The sequence below is a fragment of the Orycteropus afer genome, unplaced genomic scaffold (genome assembly GCF_000298275.1).
Source record: "Orycteropus afer afer isolate SDZICR_OR568_19922 unplaced genomic scaffold, OryAfe1.0 scaffold00021, whole genome shotgun sequence".
Taxonomy (NCBI): Eukaryota; Metazoa; Chordata; class Mammalia; order Tubulidentata; family Orycteropodidae; genus Orycteropus; species Orycteropus afer.
Window position 1 is genome coordinate 19513775 of NW_006921608.1, and position 23707 is coordinate 19537481.

Sequence of the window (23707 nt, forward strand, 5' to 3'; positions counted from 1 at the left end):
ATTATTGCAGGAGGCTGGCGGCTCCCTCCCGCGCAGGCAGCTAGGGCGGGCTTCGCAGGGCGCGCCAGAGGCGGCGGGGCGGGGCGCGGCGAGCGAGCACCCGGCTTACACAGGGTGGAGGCCGCTCTCCCCGCCGTGCTGGGCCAGGGAGGGTCACCGCGCTCGTGAGGAGCAGGGGATTACCAGCTCAGGCTGAGGTCCAGCGAGGTGTTTTGTCCCTAGGGATTCCAGGAATTTGAGGTGGGGAAGAGAGGAACGGAGGGCGTAGACGGTCGCGATCGTCCCTGCCCAAGGACTGCAGGGTGGGAAACCGCCAGGCAGAGGCAGGGCAGCGGGATGGATTAATCCACTACCGTCAGAGCAGACAGCGGAGAAAACAGAAGTGTCACCTACCTCGTCGGCGGGCTGGAGCAGAGTCCAACGTACTTTTCCTGAGTGTGGTGCTCTTCCTGAGTGTGGCCGCGCTGCGAGGCCACTGCTTGCCTCTGGTGGTCCCGCGTGCAGGGACGCACGTGTTCGGCGGCGCGCACTGGCTGTGTTTACATTCTGCAGCAGCTCCACGTTGTGCGGCCGTCTTCGGCTCCCATTGGCCAGATCGTCAAGTCAAAGCACCGCTCCTCCCGAAGGGGGCGTACCCTCTTTTTCTCGGCCCCTTTCAGGAAAGAACACAGTTCCCTGAGGCCTTGGCTGGACAGCAAGGGTACGCCACAGGATGCCCACTTTCTGGCGACTCTATGCTGCCCTGAGTCGAGGCGCCACTTGGCTTTACGCTGCGCTGGGCCGCGGCCTGACACAATCGGGAACCGGGTTGAGGGGGTGGAGGCAGTAGCATACTGGCGGGAGACTTGGTGGCTGAACGGCGAGTAGCCCGGCCGCGGAGGCGGGACCTCTGAGAGACTGCTCAGAGCCTGGTAGAGCTGGCAGATGAAGTGGAGCACGGGTGGATGCTGGATGAGAGCGTGAGCAAGCGGCCCTGCGGCTCCTCTGGTCGGCTCTCGCGCGGACTGAGGGCAGGGCAGGGCGCGGCGCGCGGGCCGGCGGGCGGGCGCGGGGGAGGGGAGCGCGCTGTCCAGAGGTGTCAGTCTGAGGCGCATGCGTGCGGGGCGGGCTTGGCCCGGCCTATATATTGGGTTGGCGCCGGCGCCAGCTGAGAGCCGAGCGGTAGCAGGTCCGGCGGTGAGAAGGTGTTGGGCTGGAGCGGAGGTCCGGGTGGGGGTAGGGGATATGAGAAGGAAAAGCCTCCCTTGGGCTAATCCGTTACGCTGGCGGGAGCCTGAGGGAGGAAAACTGGAGGGCCGAGCAGAAGGCAGCTGGAGAAAAAGGGTCCCAGCATTCCGTCCCTATCAGTACTCTTGGCAGGGGGCCGAGGAAGCGGCGGGGGATGGAGGGCCACCCTAAGTGGGAGGCCACAGAAGACCCTTTCACTCTCAAGAGATACTCCATCGCACCCCATTTGGGGAGCTATCCGGCAGGAGAGAGGATGGGACTCTGGGTTCCCTTTACGGGAACAGGAGTTCTCCGACAATCCCCATTTCCCCGTTTGACCTTCTCCCCCGTCCCCGCTTGCACCATCCGGAATTGGGGTCCAGTGCCCCCATCACCACCACCAGGCGGCAGGCAGGGCTTGGTGAGGCTGGAAAGGAGGGAAAAGAGTCTGGAGGACGTGACACAAGTCTCTGTTGCCTCCGCCCCCTGTTTCCCCGCCACTGCGGCTCTCCAAATTGGCGCGGAACCCGCTTCTCCACAGCGCTTAGCCTCCATAGTCCCCACTCTCTGAGGCTTGTCCGGGGTGGGAGGGGGAATGGAAGGGCGCTGCCCAAACCCTCCTCTGGGTGTAAGGGGGAGAGGGTGAAGGACCCAGAACAGATCCATTTAGAAGCGATCCCTCCTTCCTGCGCGTTCGAGGTGCAAGGAGTGCTTTGTGAATTTTTTAGGACACTCGCGGCCTGCCTGTGCATTCAATTGAGGAAATGCAGACATGTGTCCGAAATTAATTACCATAGTCTCAAAATGAGCTTGGTAAAATAGCTCAAGCGATCTCCTGAGGGACTTAGCTGTAACCTCTGAATCAGCGTTTAATTGGCGCCCGAATTCAATGACAATGTACTTGACTGGTTTTTTCCTTCCACCCCACCAGAGATTTCTTACACCTGAAAGGCGAGAATGTCAAGACGCAGGTAACATTATTTGTCTTGAAGACATGTTCCAAAGTTTGCTGCTTCTTTTTAAATGTATGACTTAGTAATTAAACTTCCTTTTTAAAATTTCACCACAGTAGTCGTTTACAAGCTAAGCAGCAGCCCCAACCCAGCCAGACGGATTCCCCTCAAGAAGGCCAGGTAATCCAGGCCAAGAAGAGAAAAACCACCCAGGTGAGTTGAGGAGAGGGAGAGACAGAGGAAGACAGACTCATTCATTCATTCACTCCTGCCTGTCACTTTAGTCTACCAATGTGTCTTTTCTATTTTCCAGGATGTCAAAAAAAGAAAAGAGGAGGTCACCAAGAAACATCAATATGAGATTAGGGTAATGCCAAACTGGGCTGCGTGGGTTTGAGAAAAATAAATGCAGGATAAGACAAAGAACAGAATTGTACGTTACTGTTTTGCAATAAAAAGAATCCTCTGACCCTTTGACTTTTAATGCCCCTGCACTAGGTCAGCAGGAAGGTGCTTATCTTTGGGTGGTTTGTATGTCCCTGAATCCTACTACAGCTGCAGAGTAAGTTTGTTTTGAAGCAGCTGGTTCTTCTTTGTAAATCTCTCCCTCTTGGAGCTGCCTAGTGCACCAGGGCCCGCCTAATCTGTCCAATATACTGCTCTTTGTTCTCTCGGACTATAATGGAGAGTCCTAATAGCTGCCTCTTGGGCGTAAAGGATGTGAGATCACTGACAGCCTGGCACCCATTCCATTGCTACCTATTCTTCCTATGTGTTGTACAGAAAGCACCTTAGGGACAGTGCTTCCCTTTGAAATTGGCTGGGGGAGAGAGTCCTTTAAGTTACTGATGCCATTTGATTCTACTTTGAGGTATACCTTCAAGTATCCCAAAGTATCTGATCAAGTTTAACTTTAAAAAAAGCTCTTTATAAAACACAGTGCCCCTGTTAATGTTGATAGATACAAAAGGAAAATTACAACTTTATGATCTTGAAAGTGATTAGTATTTTAGACTACAGATGTAATTTAGTTGCTATCCTTTCCCTCCCCCGATGCCTAATTTTTTACCAGAATTGTGTTTTGTTTAAAACAGTCTATTTGTTTTAAAGTCTTCATGACAACTGATAGGAACTTTGTGGCTTACTTGTAAAATATGAATATTAAATTAGCTAGATCATCAACTGTGTTAGTTAATAGTGGTGTCTGGGGGAAACTACAGATTGTTTAGAAATACTAGCTTTCATTTATGAAATACCCAGGACAAAAGCTGGTTTCTTATTGGACAAAATGTGTATATCTATCTACCTATTGTTTTTCTTTAATGACAGAATTGTTGGCCACCTGTATTATCTGGGGGAATCAGTCCTTGCATTATCATTGAAACACCCCACAAAGAAGTAGTAACAAGTGACTTCTCCAGATTTACAAATTACAGATTTAAAAATCTTTTTATTAATCCTTCACCTTTGCCTGATTTAAGGTAAGAAAAATTTCAGTAATTTTATATTAAAGCCTAATATTGTACCGATATATGGTGCTGTTTTGAATTCTTTTTTTTTTTTTGCTTTATCAACTGGACAAAACATTTAAAACAAATAGCTTTCTTTACAAATATTTTACCTGCAAGCATTTTACCTGCAAGTGCAGTATTGCCATTGGCAAGTGATAGAGGGATTTAACACATTGATTCTATAAAATTTTCTGATTCACTTGCTGAGTATAATACAACTTACTAGCAGAACCAAATCAGCTTTTTAAAGGACTGTTAATAATTTATCTCAATTGTTAAAATGAAAGCATTCTAACACGTACAATATTTTAATTTGAAGTAGCAGCTCTTTATCAAGCTTAGTAAGATCTATACTCAATTGTTTTGGTCCTTGAGTATGCCTAAGAAGTAGAACTTTTACAAACATGTAGTGTAGTAACTTATTTTGGGCTTTAGTAATTAAAGTAGTAGACTCGGATACCTTAACTTACTCCCTACCCCAGTACTTTGTCCCACCTTAAGAGCTTTTCCTTCCAAGCTCAAATGTAAAGTTGGATTTCAATGTCTAAAAATCGGATTTATTCTATATAAAACAGATAGCTTGTATATCATAAAGATCACATGATTTAAACTCTACCCCACTCTCTTAGCTGGGGATGTGCAAATGAAGTTTGGCAAAATATGTTGAAAAAAGAGACCAGATATGTTCATGACAAGCATTTTGAAGTTCTGCATTCTGATTTGGAACCACAGATGAGATCTATTCTTCTAGACTGGCTTTTAGAGGTATGCTCCAGCAATAAAAATTACCTTTGTCTCTGTATGACGGGAACATATTTAGATGTAAAAGCGCCTTGTGTACGTCCTCAGGGTATAGTATACATTGCCTGCAACCATCTTTTTTGGAGTTCTTACTATAGTTGATTGTAGCAAAGGAGAAAGTGATTATAAAATGCAAACTATAAGGACACAGCCACTACATGCCATACAACTCAAACCTAAGTTGGAATTCTTGGTGGATATTGCTGTGTACCAGGTACTTGTTCTAGGTGCCAGGGATGCTCAAGATGTACAGATGGTGACAGGGTTTTGATTCTATGGAAAGTGAAGAGCCAGGACTAGGCTTCAGGGCCCTCAGAAGTCCTTTCACCAAAATTAAATTACTGTTTGGAATCCTGATTTCTACGTCCTAAGCCATAGGAGGCTTTAACTATACAGAAGCCATAAGGCCTCTAGGCTCCACATGTTGTTGTTGTTGTGTGCCGTGGAGTCGGCCCTGACTCATAGCGACCCCTCCTTGGTTTTCCGAGGCAGTATCATTACAGAAGTAGATTGCCCAACCTTCAAGGAGTGGCTGGTGGGTTTGAACCGCCAGCCTTCTGGTTAGCAGTCCAATGCCTTAAGCACTATGCTACCAGAGCTCCTAGGCTCCACATAGCCTCCCTTTATTATAAACCTCTATTCTTTTCAGAAATGCAGTTTGCTGTTAATTTAAGAGTAATAGTGATCCTGAAGTCCTTACAGATCTGCACCAGAATTTTCTAATTCAGGTCTATACCCTTTAGATAATAGTTCTAAAAGTCTCTCTGAGATTATTGATGAAATGATTATTTGTATTAATGACAAACTGATTCTCCTCCAACTCTTAGATATTTGCTCTGCAGTTTTTAAGACAGGTAGATGGGATATATCCTAAAGAGGAAAAACTAGGCTTTTTGGCAGAACTGATTGATCTCAGAAGCTATCAGAAAGTTTTCAGACTACATAATGTCCTTTTGTGTCAGGTCATTTGTTCTTTTTCTGACTAGAAGGGAAGACTGCATTCTTTTAGTCTAGGAATGCAAAACTGTTCAGCATTTGAAAATCTAATAATTTATTAATAGTTAAAAAAAAAAAAAAAACGCACTGCCGTCAAGTCAGATCTGACTCATAGCAACCCCTCCTTGGGTTTCTGAGGCAGTATCACTACGGAAGTAGATTGCCCAACCTTCCTTCCGAGGAGTGGCTGATGAGTTTGAACCACCAGGCTTCTGGTTAGCAGTCAAATGCCTTGGGCACTGTACCACCAGAGCTCCTATTAATAGTTTAAAAAAGAAAAATCATAAGATCTCAATAGATTATTATTATTATTTTATTTTTTATTTATTTATTTTTTATTTTATTATTATTATTATTATTATTTATTATTATTATTTTTTTTTTTTGAAATTCACATTCACTGATGAATTTAAAGTATGTACTGAGCTAGGAATATGTGACTTCCTTAACACAATTAAGTATTTATCAGAAACTGTATTTCTCTCTATACTTGTGTTTTCTCATCTCTAAAATGGGAATGGGAATGGTACCTATTTCACAGTTGGGAGAATTAAAGACTTTCCTTAACTTTTCCCTTATAATAAGTGAAATAACAGCTACTATTTATCAAGAATAGTGAACCATTAGAGGAATTCCCACTGAAATAAGAAATAAAGAATATAATAAAGATTTGTCTATCACTAACTTGTGGGAGCTCTGGTAGCATAGTGCCTGAGGCACTTGACTGCTACCAGAAGGCTGGTGGTTCAAACGCACCAGCCATCCTCAGAAGGAAGGTTGGACAATCTCCTTCTATAGTGATACCGCCTTGGTTGCTATGAGTCAGGTCTGACTCAACGGCACATAACAACTTGTTCATTTAGTATTCTTCTATAGTTCTTAGCCAAAGCAGTAACACATGAAAAATAAATGATAAAAACGTTGAAAGGAACACACTTGGCATTTGGAAGTCAAATGTCTACTAAAAATGATGAAGAGAATCAGCTAGAACTACAGCATAAGTCAGAATAGGAACTAAGCATTAGCACTTACCTGTATAGCAGCAGTAAACAATTAGGAAACACAATGTTGAGATTTCTCATTCACAATCAGCAAAAAGTGTACATGTATCTAGGAATCAATATACTAAGTGCCATGTGAAAAAACCATAAAACAGAAATGAGGATGGTGATAGACTTAGTACTGCCAGAACGTTCCTTGGAAACAAGGATGGCAAGACCATCTCACGCACTTTGGACCTGTTATCAGGAGGGACCAGTCCCTGGAGGACATCATTCTTGGTCAAGTAGAGGGTTAGTGAAAAAGAGGAAGACCCTCAATAAGATGGACTGAGACAGTGGCTGCAACAATGGGTCCAACAGGGCAACACCTGTGAGGATGGCACAGGACTGGGCAGTGTTTCATTCAGTTGCTACAGGGTCACTATGAGTTGGAACAAACATGATGGCACCTAACAACAAAAATAGAGAGTTATATCCTATTGATGAGGCAAACAGTTAATGTGCTTAGCTGATAGATGAGAAGTTGGAGGTTCCTGTCCCCTCAGAGGTACCCAGGAAGAAAGTCCTATCTTAGCTTTGGTATTCTAAAGAAACAAAGTTTGACTAAAGTGTGGAATGCTAAGAGATGACATTCTAATTTGGAGAAATTTAGATGATTATATTTAATGTTTGGATTCTTCTCTAGGTGTGTGAAGTATATACACTTCATAGGGAAACATTTTATCTTGCACAAGACTTTTTTGATAGATTTATGTTGACACAAAAGGATGTAAATAAAAATATGCTTCAGCTCATTGGAATTACCTCTTTATTCATTGCTTCCAAACTTGAGGTGAGTTCTTAAAGGGTATCCACTGATATATTAATTCCAAACTTTTGGGTTTTTTAATTAACATGTTAATCCCAGAGAATACTGTATTTTTCATACTAACTCCTTTATAAAGCTCAGTGGTTTTTTTTCCTTAATACATTTTCTCAACATTATGAGGATTTAAGAATAGGTTATCATAGTTCTTAGACTATTGATAGGCTGAACCTACTATAAATCTTTGGTTTAGATTCTGGAATTAATATCTGTTCCATGGCTCATTCTGCCACATATACAGAAACTGTCTCTCTATGCATAATTATGGCACTTGGATTCAATAGAATGCTTTGAAAACTAAACAACCAATTGAATGAAACAGATACTATGTTGGGTGACAGCAGTGTTTTATCCATTCTAATATTTCTGTATCTGATGGTGGTGCCATGGCAGAAAGCAACTCCTTTCCTAAAATTTTCTTTCACACAATCTCAGAAGACTAAAAGAAAATACTTTTTCTTAAACAGTACCTTAAAGGTATCATCAATACTTTTATCTAAAATTTTTGCAGCCTGTATCATTTTGAGGATAGGAGAGGGATTAGAATCACACGTCAATTTTCTTAAGTGTATTTTTTTTTTCCCAAAAAAACGTGTCTCTTTTGAGCTTTAAGCCTATACTCAAATTTTGCCACATTTGAGTAAGATTGTATTCGGTCTGTCCTTTTCTGAAATCATACTGTGCTTCAGGTATCTTTCTAGGTTGAAATCCTAATGTTTAGCCTGTTTCTTCTTTTCATTCTCTAGACTATTAAAACAGACCTGTCAGCCAAACTGCACAAAGTATTTTTCCATTAATGATACTTTTGTACTAGACTAAAAGAAATGGTTTTAGTTTCTAGACCTTAATTTACTGAGTGCCTTGTCTGATCAGACCAACATACTAGGCAGTCTTAAATTTTGTTTGGCATTTTTTCCCTTTTCAATGGAAATGAAAAGCAGGAACAAGCAAGCTCAATAAACTTTGTAAATAAGATTCTCTAGTCATTTATTAGCTAAGATTTAAGGGCAATTCTATCAAAATGAGTCATTACAATCAATGTAGTGGGTAATTTAGATGTCTAAACCAGCATATAACAACAAACCAAAAAAACAAACTCAATGCCGTCGAGTTGGATCCAACTCATAGCGACCCCTCTTTGGGTTTCTGAGGCGGTATCACTACGGAAGTAGGTTGCCCAGCCTTCCTTCTGAGGACTGGCTGGTGAGTTTGAACCACCAGTCTTCTGGTTAGCAGGTAAATGCCTTAGGCATTACACCACCAGACTTCTCAATTTAGATGTCTAGATATGAAAAATATTTTGATGTATAAGGTGGTTTGGCTATTGTAGAATTTTATTTTGGATCATTTCTAAGATTTGTAATCACTTTGTGAAGCTCTCCTTTAAAAAAAATTAAGTCTGTGGTTAGTGTATAATTATGTTCAAAACCTCAATTGTGCTTATTAAAAAAATTCTATTTTAAGGAAATCTATGCTCCTAAGCTCCATGAGTTTGCCTATGTTACTGATGGTGCTTGCAGTGAAGAGGATATCTTAAGGATGGAACTCTTTATATTGAAGGTAAATAGTAAGTGTTATTTCCAGTTGCAACTAAGTAATACAATAGTTATTATTGAATTTCAAAGACTACAATGTAAATAATAAAAGCAGGCTTTATTATTAGAATGCAGTTCTAAGAAGTTAATGTATCAAAATATTGACAGTGGTTCCAGCTAGGAAGGTGATTTTATGGATGATTTTTATCCTCTACACTCTACTTTTTTCTATCGTTGAAGTTTCCTATATTGAGAATACATTATTTTCCTAATTTAAAAGTGATTAAGGACAACCATTTTCTGTACAAGTAGGTATGAAGTCTGTAATTATTCTCAAATCTTAGTTCTTATGGCCCTTTTAGCAGACAGAATTATTTCACTTCTTTCTTTCTGTATGCAGAGAAAGGGCTATTAATAGAAGGGTGGAGAAGAGAAACATAAATATGTTTTTAATCAGGCCTTAATTAGAGATTAACAAGGTAAATGTTAGCCCCTTAAGTAATTAAATTTGGATACCATGTATTTCTAAATAGGACACTAAAACATGATTGATACATTGCTTCATTTACAAAATCTCTCTAGCTTACTGCAAACATTCTGATTGACAGCTAGCAGAATGAGACCTTATTGGCATTTGATACTGTTTTAATTAAAAAAAAAAAAAAAAAAAAACAGTTATCCAGCTACAGCTTATCCAGATTTAGACTTGAAGTACATACAGCTGACTATACCAAGGAAGATAGAAAAAGAAGATGAAGTTCTAGGGGCAGTCCTACAAACATTACTCTTTGTTCCCTCCTAACTGTTTTAGACTTCTTGTAAATTATGAGATCCCAGGACTTGCAGGAGGTAAAAATACCATGTTAGGGTGTTTTGTTTTGAGTTTTTTTCAAACTTTTATATGTTGTCCAAAAGCCATTAGATCGCTGAAAGAAGGAATAGTTGAGGCAGTTCTTAGAAGATGCAAATGGAATCAGCCATGAAGAAGTCACTAACTACAATTTAAGAGGGCACTTTCACTAAAGATATGAATGGATCTAGGAGACCAGGGGCTGGAAGAAACTGAAAAACCAGGAACAAACAGGCTCACTGAACTTTGTAAATAAAAAGACAATTAGGGAATAATAATATTTTATCAATAACAAGACTTTGTAAAACACATGCAGCTTTAGATTTTAAGATGTCTCAATATATTTTTAAAGGAGCTCTGGTAGCATAGTACCTAAGGCACTTGACTGCTAACCAGAAGGCTGGCGGTTCAAACCCACCAGTCACTCCTCGGAAGGAAGATGGGGCAATCTACTTCTGTAGTGATACTGCCTCAGAGACCCAAAGAGGGGTCGCTATAAGTTGGGTCCGACTCAGCGGCATCTAACAACAACATATATTTTTAATAAAAGTGAAAGTTCATTAATTAAACTAATGAACTCCTAGGAAGAAGTAAGCTTTGAGCAGAGTAAGTTTCTTAAATGACTGTTTTAATAAATTAGCTATAGATTGTGGTATATGTACCTACATTTATTAACAAGCATTTTTAATTTCATTAACAGGCTTTAAAATGGGAACTTTGTCCTGTAACAATCATCTCCTGGCTAAATCTCTTCCTCCAAGTTGATGCTCTTAAAGATGCTCCTAAAGTTCTCCTACCTCAGTATTCTCAGGAAAAGTTCATCCAAATAGCTCAGGTATCAACATTTTAATTGAATACATGCTGATGTCATTGGTAATTACAGAATCTGTTTAGTATATGCAGAGCCTCTATGTTTATGTATAGGCCGTACAGCAAAATTACAGCATTCTGAATTAAATTCACTCTTAATTGACTACAACAAAACTTGATGCATAAAATTTTGTTCCCAGTATTTCTGCTTTTTAATAGTTCTAAGAAACAGAGTCTTTAAACTTTTGTGAGTACTTTCCATTTTTTAGGAGCCCAAACTAGAGTTAAATACCTTTTTGATATAAAATGGGGGGAAAGGTATTTTCCAATTAGTTGTCTTTTTATAATGGTAGAAAATTATTCTGTATGATTATCTTACTCTTTGTATTTAAGTACATGAGTGCCTACTTAAGTTATACATTAAAATAAAAATCAATTTTGTTAATAGGGTTTTTTAACTTTTTTTTTTTTAAAGTTCAAATTAAATTTTTGGAAAGAAGGTTGGGCAATCTACTTCCGTAGTGATACAGCCTCGGAAACCCAAGGAAGGGTCGCTATGAGTCAGGTCTGACTCGACGGCACATAACAACAACAGGCCTAAACAGATCAGACTTTTTAACAAAGTGACTAATTAGAAAGGGTTCCATTCTTTCTTGCCTGCTCATAAGATGTGTCCTAAAGCTGCCATCGAGTTGATTCCAACTCACAGAGACCCTATATAGTACAGAGTAGAACTGCTCCATAGGGATTCCAAAGTTGTAAATCTTTATGTAAACAGACTGCCTTATCTTTCTCCATGGAACAGCTGGTGGGTTTAGATGGCTGACCTTTTCGTTAGCAGCCCAGTGTTTTAACCATAGCACTACCAGAGCTGCTACCATATATAAAAGGAAAAAAAAAATTTACATTTTATGTAAGCTGTGAAAATGTTGCATATGGAATTTAAGGAATGTGGTACTATGGGGTATTAAGTAACCTAGGTTGAAATTTGTGTTTTAAATCTAGTCGGAACATTATGAATACTAAAATTAGATAACCATTAAATATACTGGAATTGTAAAACTTTCTAATTAAGACTTAAGTTCTCCAGTTACAATTCCCAGCATCCTAGACAGTCATAGGCAAATAAACCTTTTTGATAGAGAGTGATGACCACTGATAATCTGCTAATGTAGAAACCATTTCGAGAACTAAATACTACTGAATAATAAATAATTTTCACGTCCAATTCTTTTATTGGAATAAAAGAACCATGGGGAAAACAGTTTATTCCACTGGAATAAAGGCATTACCTTAGACCTCTGAAATCTAGCCCTTTTACTCCATCCACTGCTACTTGTTCAGCTTTCTTGCTTGGATTATATTCCCTCTTAACTAATCTCTGTATTTATAAATATGTTCCCTTCTAGTCTGTCTGCTTCACTGCAGTCTGAGGGACCTTTCTTGGAAATCCTCCTTCTTGGAAATCCTCCAATACATTCAATAATCAGCCTATCAAGTTATGACTTCTAATACTGAAGACCCTTTATGATCTAGTGTAGGCCACATGCCAAGGCAGCCTTTTTTTTTTTTTTTCAGTAAGAAATAAAGAAAATACATTTATTTCACATTTTTAACCTTAGTTCTGAACTACTTCAGTTCCAAGGAAAAGTATTAAGTAATGTTTTCTCATTTAACTTTGCAAATGCTCTTTTCTATACTCAGAATCTATTTCCCTATCTTCCGACTGACTACCTTGTCTTTTCATTCATTTAAGGCATCAGAAGCCTTCACTGTCTTCCCTAATTGGGATTAGATGTCCTTCCTACTACGAGGACACATCAACTGCATCACAACACTTTTAACTTGTCTGTTCCCTCCCTGACCCACAATCACAAGCCTTGAATTCTTTTGGGTACCCCACTGCCATCATGTTGATTCCAACTCATAGTAACCTAGTATGACAGAGTAGAACTGCCCACAGGGTTTCCAAAGCTGTAAATCTTTATGGAAGCAGACTGCCTCATCTTTCTCCTGCACAGCAGCTGGTGGGTTCAATCTGCCAACCTTTTGGTTAGCTCAGTGCTTTAACCACGATGCCACCAGACCTCCTTTCCTTCTGGGTGGTGGGTTATTTAGCTCTGGATCCCTAGAGCGTTAGCAATTCCTGGAATAAGGTCAAATGAGCATTCTAAGTATTAGTTTACTGATGTTTAGGAGGAACATGTAGTCTTCATCCTCCTCCTCAATCATTTATAATTTTGCTTTTTCCTTTGTTAGCTTTTGGATCTGTGTATTCTAGCCATCGATTCCTTGGAGTTTCAGTACAGAATACTGGCTGCTGCCGCCTTGTGCCATTTTACCTCTAATGAAGTGGTTAAGAAAGCTTCAGGTAACATTCCTCATTGTTAGTGTCTCACCTGTTCACAGCTTTGAAAGGGACTCTTAATCTATGAATTTTAGCATCCTGTTAAATATGAATTTAAAACTTCAGCAAAAGCACTTTAATGGCTTAGTGATTATCTTTCTTTCTATTAGAAGCACAAATTACAAAATAAGGTGAAATGAAACTAAAAGATATTTGAAGTGAAATGACATAATTTTACTCTGAGATTGAGAACTTCGTATGTAGAAATAGTAAAGAAAACCTGAAGTCCCTTTCCCCTTCAAAATAGTCATAATATAAACATAGTTTAAGAGTGATACTTCATTTTGATTTATTAAACCTTTTGATTTTGGCTTCTTTTAATAATGAGTTTTAAATAACTAATAAAATATAGATGCAGTGCATTAGTCGTAAGTTAGTTTCTGATGTAATCTTCACATTTTTTCTAACTTTTCTTTAGGTTTGGAATGGGACAACATTTCTGAATGTGTAGACTGGATGGTGCCTTTTGTCAATGTAATAAAAGGTGCTAGTCCAGTGAAGCTGAAGGCTTTTAAGAAGATTCCTGTGGAAGATAGACACAATATCCAGACACACTCCAATTACCTGGTTATGCTGGTATGTTTTCTGTGGAGTTTTTTGGTCTTATTATCTAGTAGCCATGTTGTTGTTGTTGTTGTTATGTGCCGTCAAGTCGGACCCAACTTATAGCGACCCTTCCTTGGGTTTCCAAGGCAGTATCACTACGGAAGTAGATTGCCCCATCTTCCTTCTGAGGAGTGGCTGGTGGATTTCAATCACCAGCTTTCTGGTTAGCAGTCAAGTGCCTTAGGCACTATGCTACCAGAGCTCCTATCTAGTAGCCATAGAAGCTGATAATAAGGATGGTCTGGAATAATACTTTAGGCAGTTACATAAGATGACAAGTAGGTTCTGTAGACATACTGATCTCAAAATTTAGAAAAATAAAGTAACTTAGAAGTCAAAGCAAGACTTTTAAATTGTCTCAAAATCAATGCCAACAGCCCAAGTAAGACGAAAAATATATATATAGTTATAGGCAGTTGAAACTGTTGAACTCTGAGAATATGACTATTCAGTTACACAGACATAAGAGACCAATATATTAGGTCTAAGTACTCTCAAGTCAATGTCCAGCTCTCTGGTTTGATTTTATTTTACTGTGTCAGTGCTTTGTCTTAGCTGTGAATCTTTGCATGATTTCTTCTATGTACAGGATGAAGTAAATTATGTAAACACTTTCAGAAAAAGTGGACAGCTATCACCAGTATACAATGGAGGCATCATGACACCACCAAAGAGCACTGAAAAACCACCAGGAAAACACTAAAGAAGAGGAAGCAGACAGTTTGAATGAAATTGACCAAGTATATGGTAGAACTTCATACAAATGAACTACTAAAGTTTATACCAAAATACTGCTGTGATTGTCCTAGCCAATTCAGAAGGTATACTGCTGTTCTTTGATTAAAAGAAAATTGGTGCTAAAGGAGAAATTTAATTCCTGTGTTAGCAATTAAAGAAACAGCAGGATTGTTTACAAAGATGACTTCATTCCCAAGGTGACTGGATGGAAGCCAGCTGCAATTTATGCTGTAGCAACATTTTTCTTATATCTAGTGTTACTGTGTTTATTTTGATAAACTAGGGATTTTATTGGCGTTTTGGACTAGATAAGTACTACCTTAAAGGGTACATTAAGTGATGTAGTGCTTTGAATCTAGCTTTCAGATTCTCAGAATTCATGCACTGTTGACTAGTGCAATTTGGTTCTTAAAAATAAAATTTAAACTTGTTTACAAAGGTTTAGTTGTGTAATAAGGTAACTAATTTATCTACAGCTGCTATAGCAAGCTGTTATAAAACTTGAATTTTTACAAATTGTAAACTTTAATCTGTTTTTCAACTAGTTCATCTGCCTTGCCATAATGTATTTTTTAGCAGTAAGAATGGCTTAGATGAACATGGTGTTTAAACTGCTCTAAACAGTGGGAGTACCAAAGAAATTATAAACAGCATAAACGCTGTGCTCCTGCTTAGGCTTATTTGACACACAGGTTGCTTTATACCACAATTTGGGTAAAAAACTTAAGTACCTTTTAAAACTATTTATATAAAAAAGTCACTTTATTACTCTAAGATGTCCCTAAGGATTTTCTTTCTTTCTTTTATTTTAAAATTTTGTGTTACTCCAGCTTTATTTATGTCCCTCAAATTGTTAAGGCTCTTTGAAAAAATCTACATTATGAGATAAGGACAGTGTCAAAGTGATAAAAGTTTAACATTTGACCTAAATTTCTATTTTCTTAAGGCAGAAGAGTACTAAATGTATACTGACTCCTAGAAATCTATTTATTACTTTAAAAAAAAAAAAAAAACTTGACATGAGAGCTAGCTGTACATAAACTAGCTACTTCTACATAATTATCTTGTTAGGTTTGTTTTTAATGAATTTTAGCCTCAAAAGTGGATTTAGAAAAAAAATTATACTAGATTACTAGTTCATTCTGTTACCTGAAATGTGACTCTCTTCTTTTGGAGAAATGATAAAGCTATTTTTATGGTAGAAAGTCTTCTGTATAGTTTGTTTTGTTTTTTCTTTTAAGTAGTATTTGTTTCAGTATTTTATTTGAAAAGAAAGCACCACTAAATGTGTACATATGTATTATGTCAACTTACTCTTTTAATTCTGTTTATTTTTAGGCCACTGTTTAAAAAATAAAAATGTAAAAATCTGAACTAAGTGCTTAGAAGTAAAGTTTTGCCATTGCCTGGAGAAACTTTTTTTTCCTTCTTTGTGCCGCCAGCTGTAACACCTCCTCTGGATTGCTTGCATTCAGCTCTGTCTGGCCAATGGCTTTCATCTTTCAAAACAGAAAAGTGCTGTTATCAGTCATGCGGTCAAATAAAGTCTTACTAATGTACATAATACAAAATTATCCATATGCTAACCGTGATAAATTTAGAAGTTCGGTTAATCATTAAAACTAACTGTAAAACCTAAGAGGTGTGAAAAAATTAACACAAAGACTAGAGCTGGTAGTGGGGTGTAACTTCAAGAAAAGACTAATTTCTAAAACATTTATGGAATTACCTTCAGTGACATTATTATTACATTAAGTTCATCTAAGTTTGAGAATACAAGTAAGCTCTATATGGTAATTTGACAAATGAGAACATTTTTACATGTAAATTGGAATTAAATATTTAAGATTTCTATAAAATATTTTCAAAAATCACATTTCTGTTTCAGAGCTTCACTTTTTTAACGTGCAAAAATATCTAGTTGCTCAGTGGTGTAGTAGCATATAATGTTCAGCTTCTTTCAGAATGACAAAGAAATGTCTCAACCTCCTACAAATCTATAGTATCATTTTGCTATGGAGTGTTTAGTGAGTGTACACTTTAGAAACTTAGAATCAACTTTTACATAATAATTGCAAAAAACCAATTAGAACTTCTTTAAACAGCAAACTTTTCTGATATATGGCTTGAAGGGAGAAAATACTATTCAGAAATGGTCATCAATTAAACACAGGATGTTAGGGACGCAGGGAACATTGCTGGATGATGCCATCCAAACGAAGGGGAATGCCTGTGGTAAAAGCTGGTAGTGGGGTGTAACTAAAGAACTACTTTAAACAAATAAAGCCCAAAGATAGTGGGCTGCAGAAGTCCCAAGTATAAAACAAACTGAAACAGCCAGGTTTTGATAGACTCTATATCACCTATGAGTAACAGTGAAAACCAGAGTGGATGAGATTACCCAGAATATAGAATGATTTTTTAAAAATTAATAAACCAAGGACTAACCCCTTGGGAATACCAAATTTGAGGCATGAGCAGAAGGAGATACCCATGAAAAAGGAAGGAAGGAAAAGGAAGAAGGAGGTGGAAAAAAAAATGTGGCCAGGGAAGCCACAGGAGTAAGTTTTTTTAAGACAGAAGGGAGAGGTAAACAGTAGGATAAGGATAAAAAGTATCCACTGGCTTTGGCATTTGGTGATCCTGATACCAGTTAAGAGGGGTGACAACAGAAGCCAAATTGCACTGGGTTCAAGTTTCAAAACTAGACAATGAAGGGATGATGGACAATTGGAGGGGGAAGCATAATCAAGAAGTTTTTCTATTAAGGATAAAATTATAGCCTGTGCAAGAGGTTAACGATATAGGAGAGGGCATAACTAATGAAAGGTCCCTAAGAGGATGAAATCAAAGCTTAATTAAGACTTGTCTTCTTCATGGAGTGGTATATGTCTTCTGACTGGAAAAGTGAGCTTAATGATGAATATAGCTGTAGATTACTTTAAAAGGAAACAGGAATTTGAGCTGGTATTCCTTAGGCCATAATTCCCAAGACTTCCATGAGGACAGGGATTAGTCTGACTAGCCTTTTTCCTGGTTTATCCCAAACATGTAAGAGGCAAAGAAACTACTGAGAACTGAACAGGTAAAAATGGGTAGGGATATTGAGGGGGGAAAAACCTAAAACAGTCCCTGAAAGAATGCAGACTGTTAATTAGTAGGTGGTAAAACAACTAAGAACTGAAGGACCAGCTAAGGTTAGATACTGTGGACTGGCACCAGTTAATACAGGATAGGACATCTTCCTCTAACAGGACTCAGTAGCCTAGGAAAAGAAAAGTATAAATTATTAGTGATTCAGGATTGAAATTTTTCCAGGTACGGTGATGAATAGAAAAACAAAGATGCTTAAGATACTTGATCACAGTAGTCTGATAGTAAACCTTAGACAGCAGTGGTTTCCAAATCGGGTTTGTCATTAAAACCACCTGGCATACAAATACTGGATTCAGGGGTTCACCTCATACTGACTGAATCAGTATCTCTGGAAAGTACATATAGACTGGTAATTGCTATACTTGGGGTGAGTAGAGAATGAGGGGAAGTTGGGAGGGGCTAAAAACTGGTCACAAACCTGAACATTTCAGTTATCAAGAGAAGCATGGGAGCCAAGAAGTCAGGGAAGGAGAGGGATCACACAAGACAAATTGGGCTGCCAATAAGCCAATGAGGCTTGGATACTGGTGGTGGCGAAATGGTTAAGCAGCCTGGCTGCTAACTGAAAGGCCAGCAGTTTGAATCACTCAGCAGCTCTGCAGGGGAACGACCTGGGGGATCTGCTCCTATAAAGATTACAACCTAGAAAACCCTACGGGGCATTTCTGTGTCACAAGGGTTCGCTTTGAGTTGGAATTTATTCATTGGCACCTAACAATTAACAATGTGGGTAAGGGTGGCTAAAGCAGAGTAAGGATGACAATGGACCAAGGCTTCATTCAAGGACCTGAAAAGCTGGGGGTGTGGAATAAGGTGAACACATGTCTGCACGCATGTAGGCCGTGAGATAAGCTACTAAGAAGGTGGGTATATAAGCTTCAAAGGAGAAAGACCTTTAAAACTGATACATGGAAAGATGGCTTGGAAATAGCATAAAGGGTCCAGGAAGTTTTCAATTTTCCCTTCTAGCACCAGGTGAATGGGGAATGAGACAATAAGTAGCCTCCAATTAGATGGAACTAGCTTTGTGTTTTGTTTTTTCAAAAAATGAAACGACACTATATTGTTTTTCCTAAATGACCATAGAGTTAAGTCCAACTCTAAAGCTTTAAAAGACAAAGGAAACTTAAAAAGAAAGAAAGAAAGAAAATTTAATAAACAGCATATACTTTTGCTAAAAAGAGTGAAAGAACAAGGAGGATATTATGGTATAAATGCAGCAAATTTCGAGCAACTGAAAAAGAATGTTTGGACCTGTAGTCAAATTTAATCATTCATCCATTCAGTAACTACTAAGTATGTACCAGCAGTGACAAAACTAAGTTCCTACCCTTGCAGGGAAATAATAAATAAATAAATATATGTCAGTTGCTGGTAAGTTTTATGGAGAAAATTTAAAAGAAATGAGTGTAAGAGTATTGGAAGGGAAAAAGAGCAAGGGCACTGTTATAAGATCATCAGGGAAGGGTGATAATTAAAAAGGTGACATTAGATGAGAGAATCAAGGGAAGTTAATATTATCTGCAGAGAAAATTCCAAAGGCCCTTAGATGATAAATGTTCTTGGCGTATTTAAAGAAGAGTACTCAGATGGGTAGCTGGAGGGCAAATCACAAAGGACCTTCATGGCCATTTTAAGGACTTTCACTTTATGTGAGACGGGAAACCATTTGCAGTTTTGGAGCAGAAAAATGACATGATCTAATGTTTTAAATATTACCAGAGATCTTTTAAAAAATAAACACGATTAGCCAAATTCTGGCAATAACTAGGCACACAAAACCTCTTCTTATTTAATTCAAATCTATTTAATCACAAAAAAAGGCCTGAGGTAACTCACCGCAATTTGTCTTTTATCTGTTTCTCCTCTTTTATGATGAAGATCTAAATGAATCAGTTAAGAACAATGCATCCAGTATGATTACAGATGACAGAATCTCAATTGTTTTCAAGTTTTGATGTGAAAAATACACAATATTACATATACTTCTTTAATTTACAAAAATAAACTGTTTTAACATCATGCATTTTCATGAAAGGATACAAGTCAAGTATTCCAAAATGGTAACATCCCATATGTAGTCATAGTAGGAGTCCATAGCATCATGACTGAAAAACAGAATTCAATTACTACTTCTTTATCTTAAGTGAGAAATCTCACCTCCATCTTATTTTAAAAATCATTCATACCTGTTTTGTTCTTGCAGTGATTTAAAGGCTGTTTTGTAGTCAATTTCTCTGAGGAACTGACATAAAATCGCCACCTACATAAACAAATAGACTTGAAATATTTTAGGAACCAGCACTGACAATAACTCTCCTGGTTTTAGACAGGTAATCATGTTATCCTTTCATTAAGAATACAGTCTTTATGAAGAAATGTTCATGATCATTAGCCATTACAGAGATGCAAATCCAAACAAGGAGATACCATCTTGCCCCAGCACTAGCAGCAAAGTTCAATAAGACAGAAAATAACAAATGCTGGCGAGGATGCAGAGAGACTGGGACTCTCACACAGCTGGTAGGACTGTAAAATGATACAACCACTGTGGAAAGCAGTACAGCAATTCCTTAAAAAGTTGAAATCAGAAATACCAGTTGACTCAGCCATTCCATTACTAAAGAAGTGAGAGCCAGGAGAAGAACAGACATATGCACACCCATGTTCATCACAGCTATTTACAATAGCCAAAAGATGGAAACAACCTAGGTGCCCATCAACAGAACAGATAACCAAACTATGGCACATACACACAATGGAATACTATGCAATCCTAAAGAATAATGCAGAATCTGCAAAACACCACAAAATGTGGATGAACTTGGAGGACATTATGATGAGTGAAATAAGTCAATCACAGGAGGACAAATATTGTATTAGTCTGTTACTGTAAAAAGTCAAGGAAAGGTTTATATATGGAAGGAAATTTTCTTTGTTGGTTACCAGGGGTGGGAGGGAAAGGGAGAGAACACTGCTAGATAGGTAGAGACAAGTACTGATTTGGGTGAAGAGAAGGGCAATGTAACAAATGTGAGCGATCAACACAGTGGCTTTGAGAACAGGAAAACAGACAGAGGTGCATAGGAAGTACAGACAACAAAGATGAACGCTTTTGCACATACAGTACTACGCTGTCAGTGAAGGCAAACACTGATCTATGGGTGGATAGATGGGTGGACAGGCTGAACAAATAGGTATGTCTATGAAGCGGGGAGTGTACCCAAGACCATGTATAGGGAGGGTTGGCAGTGTTCCTACAAGTGTATTTGTATGTTCTGTAAGAAGACCCATGTATATATAGTAGAGCTGACAAGAGATAAGGTTGTGGTCACTTCTTGGCCACTGCCAGCTACCCAGAGGGAACAAATAGTTGGACCTGTGGGCTCAGCATCATGGTTACAGGGGACATCAAGCTCAAATGGTATAATATACTACACAAAAACACTGTTCCACCTCCTACTTTGACGAGTAGTAACCAGGATCTTAAAAGCTTGCAAGTGGTCACCTAGATGCAGCAATGGGTCTCTCCTCATCCAGAGCAAGGAAGAATGAAGAAAACCAAAGACACACGGAAACAGTTAGTCCAAGGTACTGGTACACCATGCGATCCTTAGCCTATACGACTATGAGACCAGAAGAACTAGATGATGCTCGGCTACCACTGTCAACCACTCGAAGGGGGTCTATGTAGGAGATCCTAGATAGAGTGGGAGAACAATGTGGGACAAAACTCAAAATCATAAAAAAAAAAAAGAGAGATCAGGTTTGCTGGTCTGATAGAGCCTGGTGGAACCACTGAGACTATGGCCCCTAGTTACCCTTCAGGTATGGAATTGAACCCACTCCCATGGCTTCCAGCCAAATAAAAGGCAGGCATAGGAGCTGAACATTTACATTAGGCAGAAACACCCCTTGGAGTGATCATTCATGGGAGAATAGAAAGACTGTGTATGTACAGGGAGACAGCTTGCAGGGCAGGAATGCATGGGAGGAAAGGACACAGGGAAGAGGTAACTATGGGGAGGAAGTGGGAAGAGAGCTACTGCATTGTGGGAAACTGCAGTCAATACCATGAGACAAAGTGTATGTGAACTTTTGTGTGGAAAATTTGCTCTGTAAACTTTCACCTAAATCACAATATAAATAAATAAATAAATAAATAAATACAACCTTTAAGTAATTTAAAAGGCCTTGCAGATCATGCTGGGGGGGAGTGGTCAGCTCATTCTTAACAGATTCCATCCAATTTTAATTTCAAAAACCTTTATACAAGTGTCTCTCTGCCCAACATTTTCTTCATTGGTCACCTAAACCACAAATTTTTAGAGCTCTAATTTATACGAATAAGTTAGCAAAAAGCCAGTTCAGAAAACTGATGTGAAGGAGATGGAAAAACTGCCAAATAAAAGTGTCATAACATTTAAGGGCACAGAGAACACATAACTCAACCCTTTAGAGCTGGCAAATAGAGAAGCTCATTTGGACAAAATTTAGGCTGTCAGTGCTACTTACCACTAAACAAACCAGATCTATTTCAATCAGATATGGCAGTCATAATGCTTTATCTTTCATTTTTTGATTGATATCACTCATATACCACAAAGTCCACTTTTAGACAGTATATTCATAAAGGTATGCATCCGTTACCATAATCGATTTTAGATCATTTCCATTACCGCAAAAAGAAATCCCTTCCACCTCAGTCAGCCTCCAAACCGCCCTCTGCCCTCCAGCCCTAAGCAAACACTAATCTACTTTCTATCTATAAATGTGTCTAATTTGCACATTTCATATAAATGGAACCATGTAATAGGTGGTCTTTTATGCCTGGTTTCGCACAACATATTGTAACACATATCAGTACTTCATTCATTTTTATAGCCATTAGGGTTGTTTCTACTTTTTGGCAGCTTTATTCATAATTAATAATGCTGCTATAAATAATCATGTACAAGTTTTTGTTTGAACATATGTTTTCAATTCTCTAGGTTATATACCTAGGAGTAGAATTGCTGGATCATATGATAATTTTAACTTTTTGAGGAACTGCCAAACGGTTTTTCAAAAAGACTGCAACATTTTAATTTCCACCAGCAAGGTATGAGAGTTCCAATTTCTCCATATCCTTGCCAGGACTTGTTACTGTTTCTTTTGATTATATTTCCCTTACTGGGTGTGATAAAGTATCTCATTGTGTTTTTCTATTGTGATTTTGATTTTCATTTCCCTAATGACTAATATATCTGCTCTAAAATATAAGAAAAATACTTGAAAATCATTCTTTTCCATGTAGAAAATTCAAAGGTCAATAGTTTTTAATCAATATTACTTTTATTTTAGGAAAATACTTTAAAAATTTAAAGAATATGCCAAACACTTTAAACATCATGAATTTAAGTAACTGTGATATGGAAAACTAAAGCTAATTACCAGACAATACTAAATATATTATAAACTCTGACATATATGAAATTAAACCAATATTGCAATATTATAAACTAACCTGGGTGTGGCAATTCAGCAAAGAACAACATTTTATCATTCGTTTTATTACCTACAGAAATAAAATTCCAGTTAATTTCAAAAACTAATAAAAATTTTAAAAACTTATTTCAAAAGCCATTTATTTTGGACACTACTGGCCTATCTTTAAATCTTAAAACAAAAATATCCCCTGAAGACTTAAAGCCAAACAACAGTTTAGCTTATCTACCTGGGATTGAATTGATAACAGCAAATTGAAAGATTAATAGGAATCTCAGGGGGCAGAAAATCTATGTTAATGGGGAGGGACAACTCAGAGAAGGAGGGTAAGAATGATTATGCAACTCAGAGACTGTAGTCAATGTCACTAAATTGAACAGGCAGAAACTATTGAATTAGAGTATGTTTTGTCATGTATATTCTTAACAACATTTTTTTAAAGCTATTTATTTAAATATTTAAAAATATCATGTGTTAAATTATGATAATGGTGGCCAGAGGAAATAGCAGTGCATATTGAAAGAGAATAAATAAAATTGGGTATTTAGGAGGTAGAACCAGTATGACCTGACAGCTGGTTGGACGCTGTGGGGAGATTCAGTAAGGAAGAGCCAAGTATGACGGTCCAGATAGAAGAACGTAAAAGAATGTAACATGTTATTTTGAGCTTACTGGTTTTTTTATTGAGCTCAGGTGGTGCTATAGTTAAAGCATTGGGCTGCTAACCAAAAGGTTGGCAGTTCCAACCCACCAACCACTCCATGGGAGAAAGATGAGGCAGTCTG

At 38.3% G+C, this 23707-nt stretch overlaps 2 protein-coding genes across 2 annotated transcripts in view; one reads left to right on the plus strand and one right to left on the minus strand.

The window, feature by feature from the left end:
• The first annotated feature begins 2163 nt into the window (after nucleotides 1–2163).
• CCNE2 (cyclin E2) lies at nucleotides 2164–14244 on the plus strand. The gene is made up of 11 exons (XM_007934861.2): nucleotides 2164–2177; nucleotides 2276–2372; nucleotides 2473–2526; nucleotides 3489–3640; nucleotides 4300–4435; nucleotides 7154–7300; nucleotides 8798–8893; nucleotides 10419–10553; nucleotides 12788–12899; nucleotides 13354–13511; nucleotides 14131–14244. The coding sequence occupies exons 1-11, from the start codon at nucleotides 2164–2166 to the stop codon at nucleotides 14242–14244; spliced, it is 1215 nt and encodes a 404-aa protein (XP_007933052.1).
• A 1417-nt stretch (nucleotides 14245–15661) lies between these two features.
• Nucleotides 15662–23707, minus strand: part of INTS8 (integrator complex subunit 8) — a 59558-nt gene continuing 51512 nt past the window's right edge. Inside the window, exons 23-27 of the mRNA XM_007934860.2 lie at nucleotides 22942–22992; nucleotides 19625–19698; nucleotides 19479–19543; nucleotides 19275–19318; nucleotides 15662–15778 (exon numbers count right to left, since the gene is read on the minus strand). Of these exons, the coding sequence (XP_007933051.1) occupies nucleotides 15662–15778; nucleotides 19275–19318; nucleotides 19479–19543; nucleotides 19625–19698; nucleotides 22942–22992 (351 nt within the window). The remainder of the gene's footprint in view (nucleotides 15779–19274; nucleotides 19319–19478; nucleotides 19544–19624; nucleotides 19699–22941; nucleotides 22993–23707) is intronic.

What these genes read in the sequence shown, in the direction of transcription:
- CCNE2 (XM_007934861.2), top strand. An exon ending in AGAAGAGAAAAACCACCCAG is followed by an intron (nt 2,373 to 2,472) that starts GTGAGTTGAGGA and finishes TCTATTTTCCAG; the next exon opens with GATGTCAAAAAAAGAAAAGA. An exon ending in AACATCAATATGAGATTAGG is followed by an intron (nt 2,527 to 3,488) that starts GTAATGCCAAAC and finishes CTTTAATGACAG; the next exon opens with AATTGTTGGCCACCTGTATT.